Raw genomic sequence first — 27,886 nt, forward strand, 5'->3', positions numbered from 1 at the left:
CGCGAGCGCGCGCCTAGTGTGCGCAGCAGCAGTAGAAACTTTACGGCCCCCACCATGAGCCAGACGCGCAACCGCAGTGGAAGCTCCGCGAGCCCAGGGTGGGGCGCGAGACTAGGGCGGAGCTAGCCCTTAGCGCGCGCTGACGCGACGAGTAGCGGCGGAAGGGTGTGGACGCGCAGGCGCCGCGGTGGTTTGGTGAAGGGGGTAAGGAGGCGGCGCCGCGCAGGCGCCGTGAGGGGCGGTAGCGGCGGCGGTGGCGGCGGTAGCGGCGGCAGCTGTGAGGGGGTTCCGGGAAGATGGTGCTGATTAAGGAATTGTGAGTGGGTCGGTGGGCGCGAGCAAGGTTACCCAACGGCGGTGGTGGGAGGCTCACTGATTGAGAAGTGGCGGAAGCGGAATATTCCTAGAAAGGAGCGAGCCTCTGGCTGGCCGCTCCCTGCGCGCGCCCCCTCCCCCCGGCTCGCGCCCCCGGCCCACTGAAGGCCTCACCTTTGCGCGCCCCCAGACTCCCTCCCCTGGCGTTGCCGTGGTAATACCGCCGCCCACTCCCCTGGGGCGGAGGCGCCTGGGTCCGGGTCGGAGCGCGTGGCTCGGGAAGGCGAGGCCGGGAGTTTCCGCTGGGACCCGCCTTCTCCCCACCCCCCACCTCCAGTCCCAGCCTGGGCCCACCCGCACGCCCGCCCGGGAGGACCGAGCCAGGGGCCGAGTCGGAGCCCGAGGGTGGGGAGGCGCGGTGGGTCTGACAGTGATTTGTCGTGTGGGGGTGGAGCTTACCTGTAGCCCGCGGAAGATGGGTTTGCCAGGTGAAGACAGCCCCGGTGTCGGGACTCGAGGTGGGACGTAGGCGCCCTGAAGTTCAAGCAGGAGCTGGGAGTTCGGAAAAACTGCGCTCCTCAGGGCGGCTCAGTTGACTTAATCAGGAGAGCCGTCTCTCTGCTTTGAGTCTCAGTTTTCACATCTTTAAGATGGGGTGACACTGGGTTCCACCTACTTCACGGGGTTGACGTGAAGAATTGTTAACACGTGGCCTGTCAAATGGAAGGGTTTTCAGGTGCATTAGACCGGCGGAGTGATTTTACTGAAAAGTTATGGCATTTCCCACCGGCAAGCACTGTAACTATCACAGGAAATGTTTAGCCATGATGTTGAGTTGTCACAGCTGGTTCGTATCGTCAGCATCCTGTGGGCAACTAGGGATTTCGAGTATGGCCTGTTCTTTGGTTTTTCAAATGCTCTTCTCACTTTAAATTCTTAAACGTAAATTTTGGCTTCATTTAGTTATCTTAAGACACCTTATCTTTAGTGTTCTCAAACTTCCTTTAGAAAGTCACTACTGTCACTTCTCTGCTTAAAACCCTCCAAAGCCTCCCTATCTCATTGTGAATTTAAAAAGTCCTTAAAATAGCCCACGAGGTCTTACACTATTTTCTCTTCTGCTTTGGTCATATTTACTACCCTGCACGTGCCCGTGTCCATTTCCAGCTCAAGCTTTCTTATAGTTATTTCATTACTTCAGGGAAAAAGCTCAGTTCAGGGCCTTTCTGCTTGCTGTTCCCTCTGCGTGAAGTGCCCTTCCCTCATCTCACTAACCTACCTCCTTCAGGTCTTTGCTTAAGTATCAGCTTCTTTGGGAGTCCCTCTGAAGATCTAATTGCAACCCCCACTGTTTGGTATTTGCCTTTCCCGCATTATTGTTGTGTGTAGCAATTATCACCATCTAACATACAATACAGTCACTTTTTTTTTTCTATTTTACTACATGTATTCTCTTGCTACATGCGGGCTCCATGAATTTGTCTACTTTGTTCACTTCCATATTCTCAACTCTTAGAATAGTCCTTGGAGCATAGTGAGGGCTCAATAAGTACTTGTTAAGTTAATGAAAAATTAACAACTTTAGTCAGTGACAGGGATCCTGAGAAAAGACACATTTTTGGATAAAGTTTATAGTATTGAATTCTGGATTTATATAAAGTTTTTCTTCCAAGCTGTTTATACAATGTATCATGAAAGTTTTATTTTTTACTCTGACATCTTTGTAATGTAGGTAGGTGGCAGATATTAAGACAAATGGAGGAAACAAGACAGAAGGAAATTGACTTGGCCCAAGTCACATAGCAAGTGAGTTGCAGAACTGATCTTACATCATAGATCTCGTCATTTTTATTAGAGTATTTCCTCCCTTCTAAAATGTGAATTAAGTGTTCAGTAGATCCCTTTGACGGTTATGTGAGGAGTATCAAGCTAACTCATGGAAAGAAGTTCCCATTGGGAATTTGCATGATATGCTTTTTGTGAAACCGTTACTTTCATTATAAAAATTTCAGTGCGCCAAGGTAACACGTGCTGAAATGTGCCCAAATGTAATTTTTTTCGTAAGGAGTTATAAATTACATTTCTTGATGTTCACTCTTCATGTATGTCTCCCTAGACTTTTTTTTTTTTTTTTTCCTCCTTTTAGACTTTTTGAAAGCAGAGGCTGTTTTTATCTTATTTCTAGTACCCGGCATAGCATCTAGGCCACCATCCTGTAAGTGCTCAGTGTTGTTGAATGAAAAAAATGATTCTTCCTATTTTCAAGTCAACTTTCTAAAATCGTTTTTGGTTAGGAGCAATGAATAGGTCATTCCTATGTGAAGATGTTAAACTGTAAAATACTTTGGTAAATGTTTGTTGTTTTAAAAAATGCCATCTATTTTTGACATAAATTAAAAGGTTAGAAATGACTTTTCAGGGTGGGGGAGTTCCCTTTAATTTGTTATTTAAGCAATAGATGAAGTTGCCATTAGTATAAAGTCCTAGTTCTAAAGAACTAGTTGTTAGTTCCATTTGGAAGATTATTTTCCTGAGGATTTTCAGAGAATTTTGAAAATTTTCAAATTGTTGTAAAAGTTGAATAAGGCTTTGAGAAAAAAAAAAATCAAAGTCTGTCTGTTCCTTTTACTTTTCATTAAGCAAATCTTGAAGAATTTATTTGACTCATTATTCATCCAGAATGTCTTCTTCAGTCACTTTGATTTTGTGAAATAAGTTTTGCTTGAAGTGTTGTTATATAAAAATAGGTTCTTCCCACTAGTGAGTAGTTGTTAAAATTACTCAGCAGTGATTCTTTGGTTTTGTGAAAGTTCCGGGAAGTCTTTAACTCTTTCCTCTCTATTCCTTCCATTTCTTCTGCAGCCCGTCATCTTGGTTCAGGCCTTTGTAAACCCTTGCCCAGCCTCCTCAAAGATGGTTATTCCCCACACTCCTGCCTCTCAATGTTTTTTAACCAGCTACAGATGACTTCTTTAGATTGGCTGTAGTCATGTCACTTCCCTTTTGGAACAACCTTCCTGGATTCCTTGTTGCCTAATAAATGTAATAGATTTCTTATCATTGTATTCCAGGCCCTAAAAATATGCTCCCAACCTATATCTCTGTCTATATCTTTCTTTATCTTCCAGAATAAGCTCTCAGCCTCTATATCCTAGTCTGCCTCTCCCCCCACCACACCCTCTTGGCCCCAGTTTATTTTCTCTTCCTGGGACAGTGAGCAAATCAGTGTGTACTCTGAGAAGACAGTTAAAAGGATTAGGTATGCAAGGATTTTTGTATAACAGGTTTATTTTTTATGAGAATAGGAATTAGTAATCATGGTGTTTGAGAATGTTCGTTGTCTTTAGGTGACCATTATCAGAAAGACAAAGAGTGATGAGTGACCCCTGATAGTGAAGGAGGGGAGAATAACAGGAGGCATGTTTTATACATGTTGGAGATCAAGGTGATGTGAGGACTCAGGCATAGATGTTTGAGGAGAATAGGGAGAGAGGGGTGGGTGGACAGTGCAGCTGAAGAAAAGTTGGAATGAGGAAAAACTATTGGGAATTTTCTGTAAAATGAAAATCAAGGTGAAGGTTGTGGGGTTTTTTTCCCTCTCATTATAATAGAGAGTTAAAATGAAAGTTTACGTAACAGTGCTTTGGTACCTTTAGCAGGGAAAAGTCTGAGAAAGAACAGGCCAAAAAAAGAAGTTGCTATCTTGGACACCAGCTATTATTGTGAGATAATTGATATTCAGGGATTTTCAGAGTTTATGCTAGAGATAAGTGAAGGTACTTCCCTATAAAAATCTGGTGATAAAGTACAATATTCTGATATAATTTACCATAATATTATTTTTTTTGAATTATATATTCTGGGGTATTATGCCTCCATCTCAGTCCTTTTGTTGGTCTAGTAACAAACTCTTGGACAAGATCAAACACCAATCAACCTTATATTGCATCTGCCCTGGAAGGGGTTCTATTTCTAAGGTTCAAAGTATTTCCCTTGGTAAATAAAACTGAGGAATAATCGGGTAGTGGGGAACAATTTTTGGAAGCATTCATTCATGAGATTCAAGACATATATTCTATGAGAAATATCATAAAAACAAAATATGTAGCATATAGATGGAGAATGAAACCATACTAAAAATTTCATGAGGGCAACCTGACTAGACAGTCTAAAAATAATGTATTCGGTACCCTGTAATTTTCAGTGATGAGTTTTCTCTTGTTCCTTTTATCCTCACAAGAATCTCTGCAACTGCGTTTTTGGGGTCCTGGTACAATGAGAACACTAAATGGGAGTGATCATTGAGGCCCGCAAATGGTAGTTTTATTTCCCCAATTTAAAAATTCTTATTTAGAGCTGTAGGCATTGTAAAGACAATGACATCCTTGTATTACGCCATCATTGGATTTAAGCAAAAGTTCTAAGTGTAGAGATCTGTGTTTTAAAGCCAAATATTTCATACGTGACATTTTTTTTTCTTTTGTTGTTTTAGCCGTGTGGTTTTGCCATGTTCTGTTCAGGAGGTAAGTCTTGCTTTTTTCTGTATTATTTTGTTGATATAGCTTATTTCAATATGTTAATTTAAAGTCATATTTAAAGTCATACAATTTAAAGTTGTATTTACTTACCTTCATATTCCAGTTTGTGACAAAATGAATTGTGGTGTATTACAGATAATTCATTGTAAATGAATTCTGTTACACTGCCTTGTTTCAGAAGGCTCTAAAGAATGTAGTTTAATCTTCTTCCCAGTTCAGGATTTCTGGCTACAGTATCCCAGAGAAAGGAGGTTCCAGCCTCAACAAAGCACTTCAAGGCTAAGTAACTTGCTGCTTAGAGGAAGTCTGTTTTACTGTTGGATATTTTAAACATTTGTCTTTAAGCCAAAATTTGCTTTCCTATAATGTTTGTTGTTTACAGTTCCTTCCACTTGTGCAGTGGGAAATAAGCCTATTCTGTCTGGCATATGGTAGCCCTTCAGGTTTTCTTTTGGCCATTCTCTCTCCTGCCTTCAAGTTCTTTTGTTCCATCTTCTTTACATGAGGTCACAGGGTTAAACATTCCCAGCATGTTCATTTGGCCTAGTATAACATGACCTCTAGACTTCCTCACAGCTGGTCTAACTACCGCTTGTGTTGTAGTTGTTGCTCTTAACTGAAAACAGTATTCCAGACGTGGTCTGACCAGCATGTAACTGTGAGAGATTATTGTCTCCCTTGATCTGCACATGATACAGAAATACACTATCTGTTCAGAACTTGCGTGTCCTTCGGTTGTAGCTATTTGTGGTAGAGCCGGGAAGGAAGACAAAAGCAGAGAAACTGAGGTATGTGGTATGTGTAGCAAACCCACAAAGCCCTCTGGGTCGTTCTGTAACTTGCACACAGTTTGCACTTGCTCAGTTATCTGGTTTTCCTGGAGCTGACAGTAGATTAGAAGCAGTGAATTAGAAGTGGGACAAAACAAACTTGATAACCTAAGAAGTGACATCTGACAGAAGACAGAAAGGAGAAAAAAAACAAACAAACCCAAAATGCAGGAACTACAAATGAGTAGCTGTCTGGCACAGCTTAAAGTAGACTTGAACTTAGCTGTATGTATCTCAGTAGTGCTTGAGGTTTCCCCATATTAAAACACTCAAGACAAACCAGGCATCCCTATGCTTTCCTTGTGCAGTTGATTGTTTGAACTTGAATGTGGAAATTGACATTTGTTTTTGTTAAATTTTTTCTTTTGTTTCAGTTAGTTGGATCAACTTGTTGAAATCTTTCTGACTTGGTGTTGTCACTGAAAATAATCTCAGCTTTTTCTTCTATTCAGACTTAACTAAACATGTCTTCTGTCTCTATTTAAATTAGTCTTAAAAATGAGAATGAAAGGCTAGTGGCATGCCACAAAATATCAGTTCATTAATAACATTTTTTTTGGATACTGTTGTTTAGTTGTTTCTTTGTAAAGTTCTGTTACTTTGTTCCTGACCAAGATTAAATTTACCTTTTGATTTAGAGACATTTTAATCATCTTTTAAGAACACGACAGTGTTGAAAAGTACATTTTAAAGGACTTAAGGATTGTAGCATTATTGGACTAATCTGGTGTTGTATCACAAAAACCAGAGAAGAAATACACTCTCTCTGCAGTCTAAAATCCCTACAGAAATTATCTTTGTTGCTTTTAAGAAGTGTGTTTGGTTCTAGCTTCCTAAACCCAAATTGAGTGATTGAGTTAGTATGTGTTTAAATTAACCTTCAAGATAGTGTCATATTCCCATGGACTTTATAAATATAAATATTGACTGAGTTTACAACTACTCCTGTTTTTTGTCTCAAATAAAATGTTCATTTTCAGTAATTTCATTTTTAGAGATAGCTTTTCTTTGAAAATGTGCTTAAAAACAAAGAAAAGCATTTCTTCAGGCTGTCCTCACCTGGAGGAAGAGATTTAGCCAAATTTGAAGAGATTGGAGACCATGCCATGGTTGAGTCACTAGAACAAATTAGAACATGAGAACTTTGCCTTTTATTATTTGTTGGAACTGTTAGCGGCTCCAGATTGGCACAGAACAATACTGCCCACTCACAGGTATTGGTTCAGGCCATTGAGGATTCTGGTTCACTTTAAAATGAAATAGAAGCCACTGTCAGCAATTTCTTGCCTTTTATAGTAATTCTTGTGTATTTGTAATACTTTAAAAACAGTTTGTGTTTATTGGAGAACTTTACAGTTAACAGTTTTGATCCTGGGTATCCAGTATCGATTCTCTTGAGGTGGACAAGGGCTAAATTGGGCATGTCAGGCATAAGTCGTTGGAAAAAAGACCCCAGAGGTCTACTAAAATTTGGACTGTAATGGTTCTTTGTATTTTCAGGCTTTTAAATTACACTTTATATACCTCCTCTTTATCATTGACAGTGGTATTCTGGTTGCTCATCTTTCTTAATTAGCAGAGTAACAATTCTATTCCTTCATGCCTTTTTTTTTTTTTTTCCAGAATTTTGTGAAATTAAATGAGATAGAATAGACATGAAAGTGCTTTGGAAAAAAATATATATTATACAAAAAGCTGGGCCAAGCATCAAGGTGTTTTCTTGATAAGTGGGTAGTACATATGAAGGCACCCCAGAGTATTTGTAACTAGCAGTTTTCTCAAATCATGGAAATCTTGTAAAATATTAGAGTTTGTTGAAACTGTATGATCACCTAGTGTTTAATCTTCCTAAACATTAATTTTTAACTTGAGTCATGTTTTCATATGGAACAGATGTGCTGAATGATTTGGACAAGCTTTTCTATATCATATATGGTAAGATGTTAGCATAGGAAATTTCCACAGGTACTACTGGCTTAATGAAATTCTGTGCTCTGAAATTCCAGTATCAGGTTGGGCAGCTTTACTCTGTTGCAGAAGCTAGTAAGAATGAAACTGGTGGTGGAGAAGGAATTGAAGTCTTAAAAAATGAACCTTATGAGAAGGATGGAGAAAAGGGACAGTATACACACAAAATCTATCACCTAAAGAGGTAAGCTGATTGTTCACATCTGATGCTTAGTCATTCTATTGAAGATGATGCCTTAATTCTCCAGCTTACTTATTGAGCAGATAACTCCCTAACTTCCTGGGCCGTGTGCTGAGGTACTTTTTAAATTTTACTCTGACAATATGTTGCATTTTAATTTTTTGAGAGAACTCCCCCCTTATTGGTAATTTTTTAAATTATAAAAGTGATATAATTGTTCATAAAAAAAATTCAAACAACAGGGAAAGTTATAAAATAAAAACTTAGTTCCCGTCTCTTGCCATCACATATTCATAACCCCAGGGAGAATCACTAGAAACAGTTTCTCCTTCCGGATCATTTTCTATACATACTCAAATAAGTTTTTTTTTTTTTTTTTAAGATTTTATTTATTTATTTGACAGATAGAACAAGTAGGCAGAGAGGCAGGCAGAGGGAGAGGGAGAAGCAAACTCCCCGCCGAGCAGGGAGCCCGATGCGGGACTCGATCCCGGGACTCCAGGATCATGACCTGAGCCGAAGGCAGCCGCTTAACCGACTGAGCCACCCAGGCGCCCCTCAAATAAGTTTTTAAAATGAAAATAAACTATCACTTGTGTTATTTTTGTTTTCTACGGCAAACGGGATCCTACCATACATATGGTTCTGCAGTTGGCTTTGTTTTTCATGGAGTGACACATTGTAAACACCCTGCTGTGTTATTTAATGTCCATGTCCTCCTTTTGAAGGCTGAGTGACCTTTCATAGTGTGAACAAAGCATAGGTGATGTAACTATTCTCTAAATGATAAGTCGATTTAGGTGTTTCAGATATTTTCCTTTTTGCAGGTTACAAATAATATTTCTGTGAACATGGTTGTACATGTCTTCATGCCTTAGGTTACTATTTCTCTAGGAGAAATATATAAAAGTGGGATTTTGCTGCAAGGACATGCTTATTTAAAATTTTGGTATTACTGCCGGATTGCCCTCCGAGTGTTTGGTAGTGTTCATTTTCCATATTTTTCTCCATTTATTTTCTTGCCAATTTGATATGCAGAAATAGTCTCTTGTTTAAATTTGCATGCTTTAGGGGCGCCTGGGTGGCTCAGTCGTTAAGCGTCTGCCTTCAGCTCAGGTCATGATCCTGGGGTCCTGTGATCGAGCCCCGCATTGGGCTCCCTGCTCTGCGGGAAGCCTGCTTCTCTCTCTCCCACTCCCTCTGCTTGTGTTTCCTCTCTTGCTGTCTGTCAAATAAAAAAAAAAAAATCTTTAAAAAAAAAAATTTGCAGGCCTTATTAGTGATGTTGAATGTATTTTCCTATTAGTAGACCATTTGAATTTCTTGTGTGACTTGACTGTTGAAATCTTTCATTCATTGTTTTTCTCTCTTTGGTTTATAGAAGTTCTCCTGAGTTTGGCTGTCTGATCTCTCTCTTTGGCATAAATAATTTTAAAAAAATACTTAAGAGAAAGCGAGTGAGTGGGGGGAGGGGCAGAGGAAGGGAGAGAGAGAATCTCAAGCAGACTCTGTGCTGAGCATGGAGCCTGACATGGGGCTCGATCCTACGACACATCTTGCCCTGAGCCACCCAGGCACCCCTGGCATAAATATTTTAAAACAGAAAATGCATACCAGTATTTGTCTAAGGGCAAAAGATCAGTAATGGTTTTTAAGAGTCCATTTTGTCAGTAGTCCCTCAAATTTATTAAAAGTAGGAGGGATCGGGACGGCTGGGTGGCTCAGTTGGTTAAGTGTGTGCCTTCAGCTCAGGTCACAATCCCAGGGTCCTGGGATCGAGTCCTGCATCCGGCTCCCTGCTCAGAGGGGAGTCCGCTTCTCCCTCTCCCTTTGCCCCTCCCCCTCTGCTTGTGCTCCCGTGCTCACCCTCTTTCTCTCAAACAAATAAAATCTTTAAAAAGGTAGGAAAGATCTTTGGTCTTTTCTTGCCTTTATTGTCTTCATATTGAAATGAGTAACACCCATGTTTTTGTAGAGCTCCTTAAAGTTGTAGGTGAGCTGTAACAATCAGTGTTTCCTGTTTTTTTCAGTTTAAGACCACTGCTTGGTTTATACTGACACATGAATATAAAGTAGATTATCACTTTACAGAATCTTAAATTTTATTGTGTTTTTTTTTTCCTCCTAGAACACAGTGTTTCTGTATTTCTGATGCAGGTTTGAATGAAGGCAATAATTCTGATCAGTTACCCATAAGACTGTCTTATTCATGGTTCCTCTTAATTTGTTAGCACCCTAAGTATATCTAAAAAAATGTGTCAGTTGGAGAAAAATGTGGCATTCTAGACGGTATGATCTACATAGTATTTATACTATTGAATTTGCTTATGTATGCTTAGTTTATTCTTTAGTATCTTACATTTACTCATTACTTGAATTTTACCAACACAAAACTTTTTTTTTTTTTTTAAGATTTTTTATTTATTTATTTGACAGAAAGAGAGATAGCGAGAGCAGGAACACAAGCAGGGGGAGTGGGAGAGGGAGAAGCAGGCTTCCCGCCGAGCAGGAATCCTGATGTGGGACTCGATCCCAGTACCCTGGGATCATGACCTGAGCCGAAGGCAGACGCTTAACGACTGAGCCACCCAGGTGCCCCACATAAAACTTTTTTTATTGTAAACATTTAACTTTCTCTGGGGATTCTAAAATTAGCCAGAAAGTTCAATATATAAAACTTTCTGTTGGTGTATTATGTCCATATGTGAATAATCATGAAATAGATTCAAAATACCCTTCATTTTGAAAACTGAGAGATGGAAGTTTGGGGAAATGTTTGATATATCATTACATGGAAAAGATTAGTTGCCAAATATGTACATAAATATAAATATGCACTACATTACATGTATTTTTAAAAAACTAATCAGAAAAGGCATAGAAAGAGATTCACTAAAATGTTAATGTTTTTTTTCTCTTGGTGGTGGGATTATGGGTGATTTAATTTTTTTTTAATCTGCATTTTTAATTAGAAAAATGATATTTGAGACATCTGATTCAGATGACATTCCAGCCATAAATGATAAATTTCTTAAATTGAAGAGGGCTATATAAATATGGTTAGTTCAAGAGATGTTATTGTTCTGCAGAGCTTATTTGGGGACAAGGTTCAGAATTCTTCTCAGGCTTTTAATAGATTAAATAAAGGAAAATCGTGGCTCTCTGGAGGCCAGCCTCCCAGTGCTTTCATGACTTCTTCATTCCTAGAAGGAGCTGAAATCATTCCCAGTAGCCTTTGGTTTTACCCTTTCACGCACTCATTTACTCCTTATCACGCCTGTTGAAAAATAGGTGATACGCCTCTTGTACCTAAGAGGATACTGAAGTGCATGTTTACCCAAAGTCACACAGCTAGTAAGTGGCAGAATGGTAACTGACCTGGATTCTCTGGGTTCTAATCCCATGCTTTTTGGTCACAAGTAGGCAGTCCCAAGTCCTTGACAAGCACTCAGGACCTGATGAGCACAGGTGTCCCATGAGAAGGGAGGGGAGGGGGTCTGATTGGATGGGAAGAGCTGTTTGATGACCAGGGAAGGTTGGCTTTGTCACACAAAGATAGCAGCTGGGGACAGCATGGAGAGGCCTGATACAGGAAAGGAACAAAGGAAAGAGGATGGCACTAATGAATCTCAGGCAGTGTGGCGGGTGGTAGCCTCTCTGACAATGAAGAACAACCAAAAACCCATCAGCCAATAAAGACAAAACCAGGACCAACTGTTGCTGTAGTCTGGGGGAAGGGAACAGTCACAGGGCACGGCAATCAGAAGTCCACATGCTCAAAGGCGTTAGCGTTGTGCCGAAGGCCCAATAGCCACAGGATAACTAGATTATGGAAGGGCAAAGAATCATTTAGCAGTGAGTGCTGAGGCCTTCAACGTGCCGTAGGAAAGCTAGCAATCATGACACAGGGCTGGCCTCGCAGCTTGTCAGACAGCAGTGTCCTGCAGGGACAGCAAGCTCAGCATCTGTAGACTTACCCACGTTCCTAGAGAGTTTTAGAGCTATCTCCCTGAGGAAGTTAAGTTTGTGTCCAGTAATGTATGTTCCCTTTTTCAGCTTGGGCTCCGCTGGGTAACTTCTAGTGCTGTGTGCACTATCACTGTATAGCAGCAATAGAATTGCAGACTTGGCTGGCTAAATTTGTTGCCTGAGGCCACCGACACCTTGTTGTACATTTGAGATAACTTGAAATTCTGAGATTCACTTTACCCAGTGGAATCAACTTCTCTGGGTTCTCTGGCCAGTAAGCTTTCCCATTTCAGCAAAAACACTTCTGGGTGTAAGATACACTTCATCTTAACCAGAAGATTGAGAAACAATCTTGGCAAGGTATTAAAAAACCTCATAATTTAGTGACCATTGACTTTTTTGCCCTCTTGAATCTTGAGTAATAATCTTACAGGATATCTTTCCATATCCTTTGATAATTTACGGTAAGTAGTTGCCCATGGTAATTCTAACCAGAGGATCTAATCCTTACTGGTCACTGTACATGCTCTAGGTGGGAGCTCAGGGATTCCCCATAGCAGCCTTTTTTAGTGAGGAAATGAAGGTCCAGAAAGGTATAAGTAACTAGCCCCTGTGTCACTGCTTTTGGTAGCAGAGACAGGCCATGAACCCAGGCAGGCATTGTGACTCTTAATCACTTTGCTTTACTGCTGAGCCCTGTGGGAGGGTTAGAATATTTTCCATTTTCTGAAGTGAATGCCAAAGGAGTTTACAGAGAAATTCTCCCAAGACCATGGATTTCACCGTATCCCATGTTCTCATAGTCTTTAAAGTCTCAAGTCATCTTCCAGAATAAAGTTAAACTTAATAAGCCACTCAGGATTATCCATGTCTCTCCAGTTGTTATAACTGTTCAGAATAAAAACTATTGGCTCTAAGCAAGCCTGACTCTTCATTGTCCTCTAGAAGTGCCATGTTTAGCCCCTTAGGTCCTTTTCTTGTGATGTGGGGTTGCCCATAAACCCAGTTTCCTGAGCATAGCTCAGCTCTGTCCTGTGCAGAGGCATTCCTTGACTACTTTTCTTCTTCCCTAAACTCCATCACTTTTTGTCATGTCTATTCATTTTGACACCTGATTATGTATTTCATGTGTACATATTTGTCTTATACCCCTTTTACCATGAAAGTTTGTTTCCTTATGATGTTCAATATATACTTAAACACTTAATAGTGGATGGTGGGGAAGGAGGACAGACCTTATCGGGCAAAGAATTTTGAAGCAAGGCAAGGAAATGTGTTGCAACCTTTGAGATGGTTATTTTAGAGAAAAACTTGCAGCTCTCCTGAGACTTCGTAGTAAGGAACGCACTGACTGACCAATCCTTTTGTTGTTTTTTTTTCCCTTCTTGGGGAAAATCAGCTTTACTCTTTTTTATTCTTCATCAGCATTATATCTTCACCATCTCCAGTCAGTCCTGAATGACGGAGAATTCATAAAGCTATGCCAACTCCTGAATGGTCTTGTTCCCCAAAGGTTGAAACAACAGAGGTTTAATTGAAAATCGTTTTAAAATTTCATGTGGTTCCAGTTAAGAGCTCAGTCATTGCCAGGAACTAAAGTTACGTTCATGTTTAAAAATGAAAAGTGTAAATCACCTGAAAATGCAAAGATAGATCATATGTGATGATTCACATCAGAGAGCATCTTTTAATAAGTATACATAGGAAATTGATAAATATCAGCTCAATATAGTAATTCATTCTTGAGTCGAAAATTAGTCATCAACGCAAAGTTTTATCTTTGTGTATAGTTCTAGGTCTTCAGTTTTGCACATTTCAGAGTTGTCTAAATAAAGAGTGATCCTCTTCCAGAAGAATATCAGAAATACTTCTGTAATGCGTTTCCCTTTTATGGTATATTTTGTTTCTCATTGCTGATCTGTTTTGTTATGTGGAAAGCACTTCTTTCCCTCTCTCTTTTTGTTATTTCTCTAAAACTTGTCTTGTTTTATCTCCTGAAAGTTAGCCAATTTGTGTCTGGTTATTTTACTCTTTTCCCACAAATCAGGATTTGAAGTCATTTTGTAAATTTTTCCTGTTATTCTACACATTTTTTCCATCTTCATACCCACCACATTAGTGCAAGTTACCATTATCTCTTTCTCTTGAACTTTTCCAGTTGCTTCCAGACTGATCTCTTGCCACCCATTCTTTTGACTTAATAAGTAATGCTGCTATGAACACTTGTGTACAAGTTTCTGTATGGACATATGTTTTTATTTCTCTTGGATGTGCGCACGCACGCACACACACATACACACACTCTCCTAGTTGGAATTATTGGGTCATATGGTAACTCCTCACTTTTGAACTGCCAGACCCGTTTCCAAAGTGACTGCACCATTTTACATGCCCCCCAACCATGTAGGAAGGCTCCAGTGTCTCCATATCCTTGCCAACACTTGCTGTTATCAGGTTTTGTTTTGTTTTTGTAATAGCCATTTTAATGGGTGTGAGGTGGTATTTCAAGGTTTGGATGTTTTCATGTGTTTACTGTTAATTTGTAGATCTTCGGAGAAATATCCGTTCAAATCTTTTACCTGTTTTGTAATTGGGTTGTCTGTTTTAAGAGTTCTTTACATATTCTAGATACTAGCCTCTTATACATGATTTGCAGTTTTCCCATTTTGAGTTTTCTGCTCACTTTCTTGATAGTGACCTTTGAGGCATTAAAAAGTTTATAATTTTTTTTAAGATTTTTAAAAAAATTTATTTATTTGACAGAGAGCGAGAGAGGGAACACAAGCAGAGGGAGTGGGAGAGGGAGAGGCAGGCTTCCTGCCTAGCAGAGAGCCCGATATGGGGCTCGATCCCAGGACCCTGGGATCATGACCTGAGCCAAAGGCAGACGCTTAACGACTGAGCCACCCAGGCACCCCTAAAAAGTTTATAATTTTGGTTAAGCCCAATTTACTTGTTTTTCTTTTGTCATTTATGCTTCTGGTGTCCTATCAGAGAAACCATCATCCAATCCAAGGTCCCAAAGATTTACATCCACATTTTCTTACAAGAATTTTATAGTTTTAGGGGCCACCTGGGTGGCTCAGTCAGTTAAGCATCCGACTCTTGATTTCAGCTCAGGTCATGATCTCAGGGTCATGAGATTGAGCCCCGTGTCGGGCTCCATGCTCAGCAGGGAGGTAGTCTGCTTAAGATTCTCCCTCTCCCTCTCCCCTTCCTCCCACCTGCGCTTGCTCGCTCTCTCAAAAAAAAAAAAAAAAAAAATTTTTTTTTTTTTTTTACAGTTTTAGCTCTTACATATAGATCTTTAATCCATTTTGAGTTAATTTTTGCCTCCATCCACTCTTGCCCACTCCAGTTAATTTTCATTTACTAACATGACTACTAAATTGAGTCAAAATGTTCTTAAAACTTAAATCTGGTTGTGTCATTCTTCTTAAAGCCTTCAGTAGCTTCCCGTCATAGAAAGAATAAAACCCAAACACTTTGGCTTATAAAATGGGTCTTATTGTGATCTGCCTGTCCTCTGCTCACCTCACCATCCTCATCTTGTGTCTGTCCCTCTGTTCCCCCTTCACTACAGTCTAGCCATGTTGGAAGCCTTGTAGTGACCCAAGCAGGCCAAGTCTTTAGCTATTTCAGGACTTTGGGGCCTGTGTCTTCATGTGGCTGGACCTCCTCACCCTCAGATCGCCATTGTATTTTCACTTCCTCAGGGAGGCCTTCTTGGGCACCCTTAAACCAGGTACTCACTTGTGCAGTGCTCTGTTCCTTGACTGCTGCACTTTGGGAGAGGTAATTCACTGCCTCTTGGTATTTACTGCTCTGTTTCCTGCTTCTTTCCCTGGAAGGTGAGCTCAGAATAGGAATTGTTCATTTACACAGTTATTTACGTAGCCCCTGGTACAGTGGACACTCAGTAAATAAATACTTGAGTGAATGAATGAGTGAGGTGCCCACCAGTGTATTTAAGGTATATTTCATTTGATTATAAAATGAAAGATTATTTATGGCAAATTAATCTCGTCTTCAGATTCTTCCATATGTTTTTCTACATTTTGATGTTTACAGTAGGTTGTAGGATGGAAAAATAGAACTCAGCAGTTTGCTCATTTTGTTTACAAGTGGATGTAAAACTTCCACGGGAAAAGTGCAGTTTGAAATGATTTCCCAAGGTGTTATGTATCTCAGGAACAGATTTTTTAAAAAAAGAATGCTCCTAGATCAGAAGTTCAGTGTACATTATGGCCATTTATTACATATTTTTTAACCATGTAAGCCCTTTGTTTTCATCTACCACTGTTACAGAGTTGTCTTACCACTTAACAGGTTCACAGCCATTGTTATAGAAGTTAAATCTTAATATTTATTTCCTGTCAACACAATTGATGGAATGTTTTGGTTGAATTTTACCCTGAAGTTAAATGTTCTTTGTATGCATTCAGAGTTGGGGTGGGAAAAGGACTATGTATGGCAAAGAACCTTTTGTGCTCTTGGACATTATTTTATATCTGACTCTTAGACAAATCTAGAAATGTTTACCTTGAGTTAAGCACTGTCATGAGTGTTGGTTTGTCATGAGAGAACATTTCATGATCGTTGGGAGAACAAGAGGAGGAATGTCTTTGTTCATTTATTTTTGAAGACCTACCTCCATTTTGTTAATTCAGTTAATATTTATTCTTTTTCTGAGACACTTAAGCTTCCAAAACAGAATTTACTTCCTAGGTAGGTGATACTGAAGTAGAAAACCAATGTGTATGCTGTTAATTATATAAGTGGTTCATTTGAACCACCTTGTTAGGAATATTTTAAAGTTGGCCACTAAAGAAAATTTCTCTCCTTTAAAGCAGAATTGAAATTTAATTTTATTTACTCCATGTATGCATTTTCCCTGTGTTTAGTCCATAATTAGATTCACTGAGGAGAGATGTTTGTTAGTGTTCTCATGTTAAATGTAAAAAGCGAGTCAGTTTGAAATAACTGGCTCAGAGGTTTGGTCATTCTTAACTAAGTCAAAAAGTTGATTGTTGGAATTCACATAGTGGAAAAGTATCCTGGAAATAAGAAAACAGGCATTTGGGAGCAAAATGAAGACATGTTAAAACTTTCTTGTAGATTTGGTTCTTGCTGACCTTTAGTGACTGACTGCCAGTATTCTGTTTGGGTCAGCAAATTTTAGAGCTTTTGATGAATGTTTAAGGTTTTTAGACTATTGGGCACTATGGGAATAAATAGGATAATTAAAATATGTTTCTGAGCTAGTATGCAGCTGTTTTTTTTCCCCTGCCTTTTTCTTTTCTTTTAAAAAAAAATTGAAGATTTTATTTGTCAGAGAGAGAGAGAGCAAGTGTGTGCACAAGCAGGGGGGGCAGCAGGCAGAGGGAGAAGCAGGCTCCCTGCTGAGCAGAAAGCCAGCTGTGGGACTCGGTCCTAGGACCCTGGGAACATGACCTGAGCTGAAGGCAGGTGCTTAACGGACTGAGGCACCCAGGCGTCCCCCCCCCCTTTTTTTTAAAGAATTTATTTATTTATTTTAGAGCATGCATGGGCCTGTGGGGGAGGGACAGAGAGGGGAAAGAATCTTTCCTAGACTCCCCACTGAGTGCAGAGCCAGGATCCCAGGACCATGAGAGCACAACCTAAGCTGAAACCATGAGTCTAACCTTTAACCAATTGAGCCACACAGGCACCTCTTGCCTGCCTTTTTCTACTTTGACCACATGAACCAGTGATAGATCTGTTTGTCTTACTCTAGATGGATAGGTAATCCTGTGGTATATTTTAAAAATCACCCATATGTATTACATTATACCCTGATGAGACCTCTCCCAGTTTAAAGGGATTTTGGTTTCAGTTCTTGAGCAATGGAAGAAATAATGTGGACTTCAGATAGTCTTTGACTTTTAATATGAAAGTATTTTCAGGTATCTTGGCTTTATTTTTGTGAGGTTATGCCCCTTTGCATGAATCTTCTAGATTTGCAAAGAATGGATGCTCAAAGAATTCTCCTTTATTGTTATCTTTTCAGGGTGTAAAGGCACAGGTAAATCTCTGTGCCCTTGGAATCTCGATTATAATGTCACGTATAATAGTGCTTCAGCTTTTCTTTTCCAGTGGTTTAATTTGCCACAGTAGCGGAAGCTCCAAGACATACATATGTTCTTGTGTACTGAGGAGGCAACGAAGGGGCTGTCCACACTACCTCTTTTATAGCTGCACGGCTCTCTGGCTGGTGGGGCTTCCTTACATTCATCTTGCTTAGCTTCCAAAATTCATAGGGATGCCTCTGGCTCCCTGCTCCATCTTAGTATGGAGGCATAAGTCCTTTCTGGGGCCCAAGTCTCCTCCTTAGTTTGTTCTTTCTCCTAGCTTAGGAAGTTAAGTTGTATTTGACAGTTCTCAGAGAAGCCGTTCTGATACAGAAAAAGTATGTAGGGCTTCACATTAGAGGTTATAGTTTTGACATGTAGTTATTTAGCCACTTAAATGCTGGTTACACGGAATAATAAATGAATATGTAGCTTGCAGTGCTGTTGGAGGATGTAAGTGAAGAAAGGCACGTGAAAGTACTCAGCTTCATGTCAAATTATAATTAAAGAGCAGTACCTACTGTTTATTGAGCTTTTACTGTATTATGCAATGTGCTAATAAATAAATTACAGGTATTAATCTGAATCCTCCCAATAACCCTGCAGAGTAGGTCATAGGAACTGTGTTCAACTCATGGGGAAGTTCAGAGAGCCAAGTGATGTGTCCAAGGTCACACAGCTTCTAAGTGCTAACATTGGGATTTGAATCTGATCTGTATGAAAAGCCTATGCATGTAAAACTGATTTCTTTACAATCATTAGAAGTGGTCATTCTATTTGCATTTCTTTGAAGACTGAAAAGACTGATTTTTCCATTTGTTTGTTAACCAGTTGTGTTTTCTGTTTGTAACGTGTCTGGGGATGTCTTTTGCCTACTTACCTGTTGGCATCTTTGCTGATTACCTTATGAATTGGCACAGACTCCTCATGTATTATATACTTATCCCTTTTCCGATTATACTTGAGGCAGCAAATGACATTCATCATCCAAACATACAAAATTTTATACTTGGATATGCTTTTTTTTTTTTTTTTAAGATTTTATTTATTTATTTGACAGAGAGACACAGCGACAGAGGCAACAAAAGCAGGGGGAGTGGGAGAGAGAGAGAAGCAGGCTTCCTGCTGAGCAGGGAGCCCAGTGCGGGGCTAGATCCCAGGACCCTGGGATCATGACCTGAGCCGAAGGCAGACACTTAATGACTGAGCCACCCAGGCACCCCAATACTTGGATATGTTTTAAGATCTCATTTCCACCTGGGTTCCTCAGATTGTTACTTTTCTTTAAGTTTGTTCTGTAAAATGTATTTAAAGACTTTTATTCAGAGATACTCCTATATTCTAGGGATTCTTTTGTGTTAAACAGTGAATGTCGTCTAACCACATGAGAGAATTTCTGTGTTGTATTATGCGCAGCTTAAATAGCCTCAGTTAACTTTCAGATTTCACCTTAGGGGAATAGAGCAGAAGCCCGACACAAAATTGTTTCTTTTTTGCCCCTTAAATCCTGTATACAGCTAAATGTTCTTAATCATGTTGTAGTTTTACATTAATTTTCCACTTGATTACTTTGGGATTGAAAATGAAACATGTTGCTAACAGTCAGCCTGAGTTGATGAAACTTAGAACATAATCACCTTTGATAACAGTACTCTTTGAGGTTGCCCAGCAGATGCCAACAAAGAAGTGATGGTACTACTGAAAATATATTCACTGTTTCTCACTTCACAGCAAAGTTCCTGCGTTCGTCAGGATGATTGCTCCGGAGGGCTCCTTGGTGTTTCATGAGAAAGCCTGGAACGCGTACCCCTACTGTAGAACAAGTAAGCCTGGTTCCTGGCATTCATTCCCCGCCTCTGCCCCACTGCTGAGGAGGAGAGGGACTCCTGGTGCTGATGCCTTTGAGAAGGGTGACACTCACGGAAGTCCTCTGTGGGTTCTTGGGTAGTCACTGCAGGTGCTGTGGCAGAGGAGAGAGTTCTCTGTGTTCCTCCCCCTAGACCTTTGTGAGGGGCATTGGTTCATTCCCAGATGAGAGCACCTTGAGGTCCTTGCTGACCTCACTGGCTCCAGGGGTGAGACCTGAAAGGTCATCCACACTCAGAAGTGTCCTTTGGTGTAGTTTTAATAGTATTTTTCTCATATTGCCACATATAGTAGGGTAGGAATATGGCAGATGTCTGAAACAGTTTCCTGTTGTTTGCTGATTTGGCCTTAAAGTGATATATTGCTTTTGTGACATTATTCTCCCATTGTTTTAAAATTAGATTATTGACTCTATAATCTAAGGTAGACTGTAGTGTCACTTGTATAGAAACTTTTGCAGACATAAACTACTAAATGCTCTGTGTTTTAAGGGAGTTTAATCATCGTGACAGTAAATAATATGACAGATTGTTTTGACTTCGATTAATATTCTGAAATTTTTCCCCTTTTATTGCCCACCTGTCCATTATGCCTCAGTTGTAACGGTGAGTAAAACTATTTTTGTGTCACATACTCTTCATCTTTAAATTTTGCTTTACATAATAATTATTTTCAGTCATTCATTGCTTTTTAAAATAAAACTGCCCACCGCTGCATGGCTCCTCCTCTGTGCTCTTTCCACCAGCCTACACTCCACCACATGTTCACAGTGTTAGTGGGTTTTTTCCAGCCTTGTCTCAAAACCTCCCTGTTGACTTTATTTTGCTTCTGCTACTTCCTTTGAATGCTGTATTTGCTCACCAAACCTCCCAGCTTCTTTAATATTAGCCCTCTATGCTGCATGACAAGTAGGGTTGTTTAAATTATTTAAAAGCATGCAGCATTTGGTTTGCCTGACAAGTTTATAAAAACAGGTAGCTAATGATTCTTTGTCACTTGAGGATCAGTCTTATAGAGTCAAAGCACGGATGCTTATGCTGGGGAAGGCTCCTGCAGACAAAAGCCGCAAAGAACCAGTGAAAGATCACTGTCATTTTGCTGTTGTGTTTTCTGCAGAATGAATATATGAAAGATGATTTCTTCATTAAAATTGAAACATGGCACAAACCAGACTTGGGAACATTAGAAAATGTAAGTTTCAACTCTGGGCTTTCAGTGCAGAAGCCTCTGGAAATGGGAATACTGTTGTAGTCCATTCTGTCATCACCCGAGTGATATCACCTACGGGAGACCGGTACCTGGACACACCAGGGCATGTCCGATTACAGTGAGGCAGGCCAGCAACCAGCAACAAACGGGGCATTCCCTTTCAGCCCCCTTGCCTTGGTGCGAGAGCAGACTGTGGGGAGAGTTGCTGTTTTTATCAGCTCTCTCTCTCTGGGACAGGGAGAGCAGAGATAAAATTCACAAACCGATTTTAGCCATTAACTTTAGATTTCTTTCATCTTTTCATCTCTGTATGTTTGTCAGAGCTACTCTACAAAGCAAAATTGACGGCTTTAATTTTCACCTCCACTCTGCTTTGCTGGGTTGATGTCAGAGAAATGGCCAAAAGGCGAGGAGGAGGAGCAACTGTGAATGTTTTACAAAAATGTTGACAAGCGTCTGATTTTTACAAGTTGGAGCACATTTATCCCTCAAATAAATTTCAAGAAAATCACTTAAGACTCAGTGTAATCATTAACTTTTGATAAGATGTGTTACAGAACTTGGCAAACCATCTGGTATGGATCGATGCCCTTGGCCCAGTGGCTGTCAAAAGTGTGGTCTCTGGACCAGCAGCAGCATCTGGGAACTTGTTAGAAATGCACATTTTCAGCCCTCACCCAATACTTACTGAATTAAAATCCCTGGGGGTGGGGCCCAGTATGCTGTGTGTTGTGGTACACGATCCAGCTCAAGAGCTCCAGTTTGAGAACTGCCGTTCCAGCCTCACCATTACGCTGTTACAGGAGATTAAGTTCATGTTGTGGTATTTTTCGCTTTTATGTGATTGGTGCCAATTAATAGAACTTTTGAATTATAATTGGTAGTATTTGACTTGAGTTTTCTTCCGGGTGATCATTTGACATTTCATGTTGGTTTTTTTTCCCACAGTAATTCTAAAATTTAGAATCTAAATGAGATGATTGGGTGTGCTTTAGTCTGTGTATGAGTTGATCTGCCTTTTCTAGCTTCCAAATGGATAAACTTTGGCATTTGTAAACAGTTCTTAATTGGTTCATAGAGGGAGTTTTAGAAATGATTAGTTAACATGAGGAGTGGAGGAATTGCTGTCCTTTCAAAACTGAAAATTCAGGATAGGTTTTAAACCTCACAGTGTAGCTTCTTGAAATCTAATTTTAATGTCACCTTATGTTTGTCTAGGACTTAAAGGTTACAAGGACTTGGTCGTGTATCATTGGGTTAAACATAGGTTAGGTACATTTTGTTATATAACTCATCTCTAGGGATTACCAGAAAATAATGGTGACAGATTTCTGTTAATTTGGCAGCATTCTCACACCTCCTCCCCTCCCCACACTTATTTTTTTAGGTATACAAGGGTAACAAAAGATTTCTAGATCCTTTAAGACTTCAGACCGCTAATTTAATGAAGTAGCAATTTGGATTTTTTTATTCCTCGTAATGTGGTCTAAAAGACTCAGATAAAGATTATATATGTAATAGTTTGCCTAGTAAGAATAGTCTACAGTTTGCTGTGTTTCATTTCTCTTTGTCATTTATAGGTACACGGTTTAGATCCGAACACATGGAAAACTGTTGAAATTGTCCACATAGATATTGCAGATCGAAGTCAAGTTGAACCAGCAGTAAGTACTGCATACTTCTCAGTGACATTTTAACTTGTTGCCTCTTATATCTAAACACGATCTTTCTCTCTTGTATGGCCTGCATTTCTACACTGCAGTGAGCCTGGAGTTTGGGTGTGGGTCTGTGCAGCAAAAAGACCAGAGAGTAGGAAAGAGGGTTATTTGTTTCCTTCTGTGGATTTCATCTTTTCACAAATGATCCCCTTGAGAAATCCCAATATACCTGAGATATATAGAGGTTTGTTTTCATTGCGGGGGGGGAAAGACTAACAACATTATTTTACAAAAGAATTCTCCTTTGGGCTTCTGTAAATAATGTGGGTCCCTTATACTTTTAAAGTGTGATTAAGAAAGCTTAACAGTTGTGTAGCTTTCTTTTCTTTTCTTTTTTTAATTTTTATTTATTTGAGAGAGAGAATGAGAGAGAGAGAACACGAGAGGGGGTAGGGTCAGAGGGAGAAGCAAACTCCCCGCTGAGCAGGGAGCCTGATGCGGGACTTGATCCCGGAACTCCAGGATCATGCCCTGAGCCCAAGGCAGTCGCTTAACCAACTGAGCCACCCAGGCGCCCCCAGTTGTGTAGCTTTCTAATCTTGATTTTTACTAGATGTAAATATTCATACTCTAGGCTTTTGACTTAATAACCCACGCTCCCCCAGAAGTGAAGACCTGCATTCTCCCAAAGTAAGACCCTTGTATTACTTTGCTGCAGTTTGAAAATATTAACTCAGTTCTTATCTTAGAGTATGCTGGTGCTGCTTGTTTTTGCAGGGCACAGTTGTGGACTTTCTCTATGTTATGACAACCATTGGCCCTCTTTATGCTGGTGTAGAGAGCAAAAGCTTTGGAACAAGAGTTCTTCTGTCATGGTAAAGCCCAGCGTGTTCAGTTAGCATTTTTATTTCATGACCTTTCCATTTCATTTTCAGTGCTTATTGTCTGAACATGAGCAGTGTTATAGGCTGAACAGAAATAACCCAAACAAAATATCTGGTTTTGCTGTTGAAATTTAAAGGTAAACCTTCTAGGGGCACCTGGGTGGCTCACTGGGTTAAGCGTCTGCCTTCAGCTCAGGTCATGATCCCAGGGTCCTGGGATTGAGCCCTGCATTGGGCTCCCTGCTCAGTGGAGAGCCTGCTTCTCCCTCTTCCTCTGCCTGCCGCTCTGCCTACTTCTGCTCTATCTCTCTGTCAAATAAATAAGTAAAATCTTTAAAAAAAAAAAAGGTAAATCTTCTAAAACAAAGGTCCCCCATCTTTTCTCTGAAATCACTGGGTTTGAGACTGCCAGCTTTGACCCTCTGCTAGGCTAGGTCCTGTTCTGCTAGGACCCCGTCCCTGATTAGAAATGTGAACACTAATGAGGGATTCTTGTAGAACTTCTTGAATTTTAGTTGTGCTGTGATTTGCCATTATTTCAATTTTAAGGATAATTCCACCTTTGAAATTATATAGGACTTTTTTTTAATCTTCAGAAGTAAATGTATATTCTGTTTTTAAAAATAATATTCAGATTTCTCTTTTGCCTTTTATTTCTCTATCTTTTCCAGCCATGTTTACTGCATGTGAAAGAATGATGGTAGGAGGAAAAATCCTTGGGAGTGAGCAGTGAGTGAGTCGGTTAATGGGCTAGGTCAGGGTAGCCTACGTGCTTGGACCAGCAGGTCACAAGATAATGCCTAGTGACAGTATGGATGCCCCAGGGAAGGCATTCAGGTTATATTGTTGGTGTTTGAAAAAGTTGTGCCAGCCAGACAAAACAATCCGATCTTGTGGTTCATGGGTTTGCATTCCAGGTTGTTCTCCCGCAGAATACAAGGCACCTTTGGTTTTGCTGAGGTCATAAGAGTTCTTTGTTCTTGTTCTCAGGCTAAAATGGGAGTTCAGTCAGTGTTTGCAGGCATGAATGCAAGTAGATGGAACAGTTAAGGCCAATTGTGTAAGAGCCCCGGAGGCCCCTGGTCTCATTCTTTCCACCCCAGCCTAGACCAACAAGGAGAGAAGGCGCTGCTGGCCTTGAGGGGTGTGACAACGGCACTTGAGATCAGTGCTCCAGGTGAAGGGCACTGCACATGCAGAGGTCAAGCGGGTACTTCCCTGTTGTGGAACGTTGTCTGGGCTGGATACATGGTTTCGGAAAGAGAAGGGATTGGGCCCGAATGAGAAATGTCTGTATTCTGAGGCCGTGGAGCTGTGACTAAAAACATACATTCTGAAACTAGATTGGATTCAGATTCTGAGGTTCTGCCACCTGCTGGCTATTCAGTCTTGGATGGGTTGCTTCCTCTCTCTGTGCCTGTTTTATCTTGTGTAAAATGGGGCTAATTATCTCACAGCATTAAGTGTGAGCACTTAGAGCTGCGCCCAGTTTACTAAATGTTCGCCATTGTTGGCATCATGACTGGCTACGGTTGTACGGGAGCTTTGAGAACTCTCTTCACACCAAGCATTGTTTGGGGAGTAAATCAGTAGGTATGTGTGGTTTTGTTTTTCAGTGTTCACAGCTCCTTTTTGCCAATTACATTGTTGAGATCAGTAAGATACAAACTTATTTTAAAGTTGACTGAATTCCTAGTACTTTATTTTATTGTGATGAAATACACATAGCATTTGCTATTTTAACCACTTCAAAATGTACAGTTCGGTGGCATTTGGTACAGGTACCTTCACACCATCACCACTGTCCAGTTCAAGAACATTTCATCGCTCCAAAAGGACACCCTGTACCCATTAACAGTCACTCTCTACTTCCCCCTCCCCCCAGCCTTTGGCTACCACTAAGCTGTTTTTGTGGACTTATCTATGCAGGATAATTCATAGAAGTGGAATCATAGCAGTATGTGACTTACAGTGTTGGCTTCTTGTATGTTAGCCCGTTTTCATCCCCACTGTGGTGTGTGTCATTACTTCATTTCTCTTTATGGCTGATAACAGTCCAGTGTATGAATACACCACCCTTTGTGTATGCATCCATCTGGGGAGGGAGGTTTGGGTTGTTTCTACCTTTTGGCTATTGTAACTAGTGCTGCTGTGAAAAACTGTGTCACAGTAGTTATTTATGTATTTTCTCAGTTGTGAATACTGAAAGTAAACTGATAACATGTATGGATTCTTAGACCTTTGGACATAAAAAAGGAACCTTGACATGCATACTGACTGGTGCAAAAGGGAACTCTGTGTGCTAGGAGGCGAGGGTACCCTGGGCAGTTTTGAAGCCTGGGGATGAGGAACAGAGCATTGAGCTGCCTGAGGATGTGTGAAGGCTGAGGGGGCGTTTGGGGAGTGGGGTGTGGGGCCAGCACCCATTCCGGCAAGGAGGTGGGGAAGAGACATAGTGGGGCAGGGACTCTGGGTCTGCCCTTTTCTTCTGCTAATCCTCTTCTTCCCACACTTTGGGCACAGACATTCACCCGGACACTCTCCCTTTAGGTTCCACCCCATCTATTTTTGGCCTTGAGTAGTTAATGTTTATCCTAGGAATTAACGTCTAATGCAAACACTTGGACCACCTGGCCATCCTTACTTCTTACTAGACCCAATTTGGTTTTCTGTTGCATTAATTTGTTCATTTGATTCTGCTCTTTTTTTTTTTTAAGTTTTTATTTATTTGAAAGATTGAGAGGAAGCACAGGAGCATGGGGAGGGGCAGCCTGAGAGGGAGAGAGAGAGAATCTCAAGCAGACTCCTCAGCTCAGAGCCCGAATGTGGGGCTCAGTTTTATGACCCTGAGATCATGACCTGAGCTGAAATCAAGAGTCGGACACTTAACCAACTGAGCCGCCCAGGCACCCCTTGGTTCTGCTCTTTTAAGTTCTTTAAAAATTTTGGTCCGTGGTGTTGGGAAAAGGAAGTTAAGCACACATTTGTAATTCTCAGATGACAGTGTTTTTCATAGCAGTTAACAGGTATTGAGTGCGGGCTCTGTGCTGCTGGAATAGGCCTGCTGTAGCTATCCAAGATTGGGATAGAACCTTTGAGAGGCTTGCAATCTGGGTGAAACAAGCCCAGCACAGTGAAATAGTGAACAAATGGCAGAGGCTTAATGCATGGTCCAAAGTGCTGCAGGATTTCAGAGGAAAGAAAAAAACGATCTGTGAGGACAAAAATCTGGAAAGACTGAATTGAAGAGTCATAACATGAGGGAGAGTAGGATTTAATGGATGGAACAGCCCACCCCCATCCTCGTTACACTTTTCCCTCTTACCCTCATTTCTTTGACATACTATAAATTTGTTTACTTCTATTTCTCTTCTCCCTGAGTAGAGATTGAACCTCAGAGGGAAGAATCTTTGTATTCTTAACTGTTGTCTCCCCAGCTCCTAGAAGAGTGCCTGAGTTATATATATAGTAGGTACTCAGTGAATGAATGCGCTGTAGGCAAGCAGAGTTGCAGGTGCATTATCCAACACTGAAGGGAAAGCTGGAATCGTTTTTAGAGTTGAAGGGGACCTGAGCTATCCAGGTCTCATTGCTTTTGAACTGTACTTTGCATAATCCTAAGAAGTTCTTGGAGTTTACCAGTTTCTCAGGCTGTCAGGATGGAGCCACTAGAAAGTGGGGCTGAGGAATTCCCTCCGTCCCCCTCTCCCAGCACGGTTCTGTCTGTCTGACATTAGTCTTCACTATAAATTTACTTTGAACACAGTTAGTTCTGCAGCTACAGAAAGTTTGATTTCAGGGCTCACCACCCTGTTTTATACGTGAGGAAACTGAAGCCCAGATAAACTAGTCTCTTTCAAGGTCGTTCAACCAGTGCCAGAAGTGGAAATTCTAACTCTTCAATCCAGTGTTCTTTCTACTGACTCTTGGTTCCTTCGGAGCTAAGGCCCTGCTTTGTTGCTCTTCAAGCTGCCATCTTCCTCTCCTCACTGTTTGTTCTGGCCTGCCTTCTGGGCCTCCCTCTCTGTCCAAGGCCTGTGTGTCCTGTAGGTCAGATTCCATTTCCTCCAAGGAGATTTCGCCCATGTTGGAATCATCTACCCCTCTGCCCTTACTCGTTTCATTGATGTATCTTATTCTCCATGTTAGAAACCCATCCCCTTTTCAGAGTGAGTACTTCATCAGTATTTGTAGAGTGAACCTGATAAGCTTGAGGATAATGATGAAACTAACCTTTTTGAGTCAAGAATTTGTATAAAATCAATTTGATGTCAACTTGTAACACCTGGGTTGGCAAGGGGTGAGGAAACAGACACTCATATACATTGCCCATGGGAGTGTAAATCAGTGCAGCCTGTTTTGCAGAATTAAAAATG

The 27,886-nt window shown here is 40.6% G+C and overlaps 1 protein-coding gene across 2 annotated transcripts in view; it reads left to right on the top strand.

The window, feature by feature from the left end:
* Window positions 1–217: 217 nt before the first annotated feature.
* Window positions 218–27,886, top strand: part of PITPNB (phosphatidylinositol transfer protein beta) — a 64,649-nt gene continuing 36,980 nt past the window's right edge. For both annotated transcript variants that reach the window (XM_081801917.1, XM_081801916.1), the window contains exons 1-7: window positions 218–316; window positions 4,808–4,838; window positions 7,690–7,835; window positions 19,625–19,716; window positions 20,357–20,364; window positions 20,876–20,950; window positions 22,549–22,632. In XM_081801917.1, the coding sequence (XP_081658043.1) occupies window positions 297–316; window positions 4,808–4,838; window positions 7,690–7,835; window positions 19,625–19,716; window positions 20,357–20,364; window positions 20,876–20,950; window positions 22,549–22,632 (456 nt within the window). In that variant the 5' untranslated portion in view covers window positions 218–296. The remainder of the gene's footprint in view (window positions 317–4,807; window positions 4,839–7,689; window positions 7,836–19,624; window positions 19,717–20,356; window positions 20,365–20,875; window positions 20,951–22,548; window positions 22,633–27,886) is intronic.

This window comes from Leptonychotes weddellii, chromosome 13, assembly GCF_054177405.1.
Source record: "Leptonychotes weddellii isolate Sample4059 chromosome 13, ASM5417740v2, whole genome shotgun sequence".
NCBI lineage: Eukaryota > Metazoa > Chordata > Mammalia > Carnivora > Phocidae > Leptonychotes > Leptonychotes weddellii.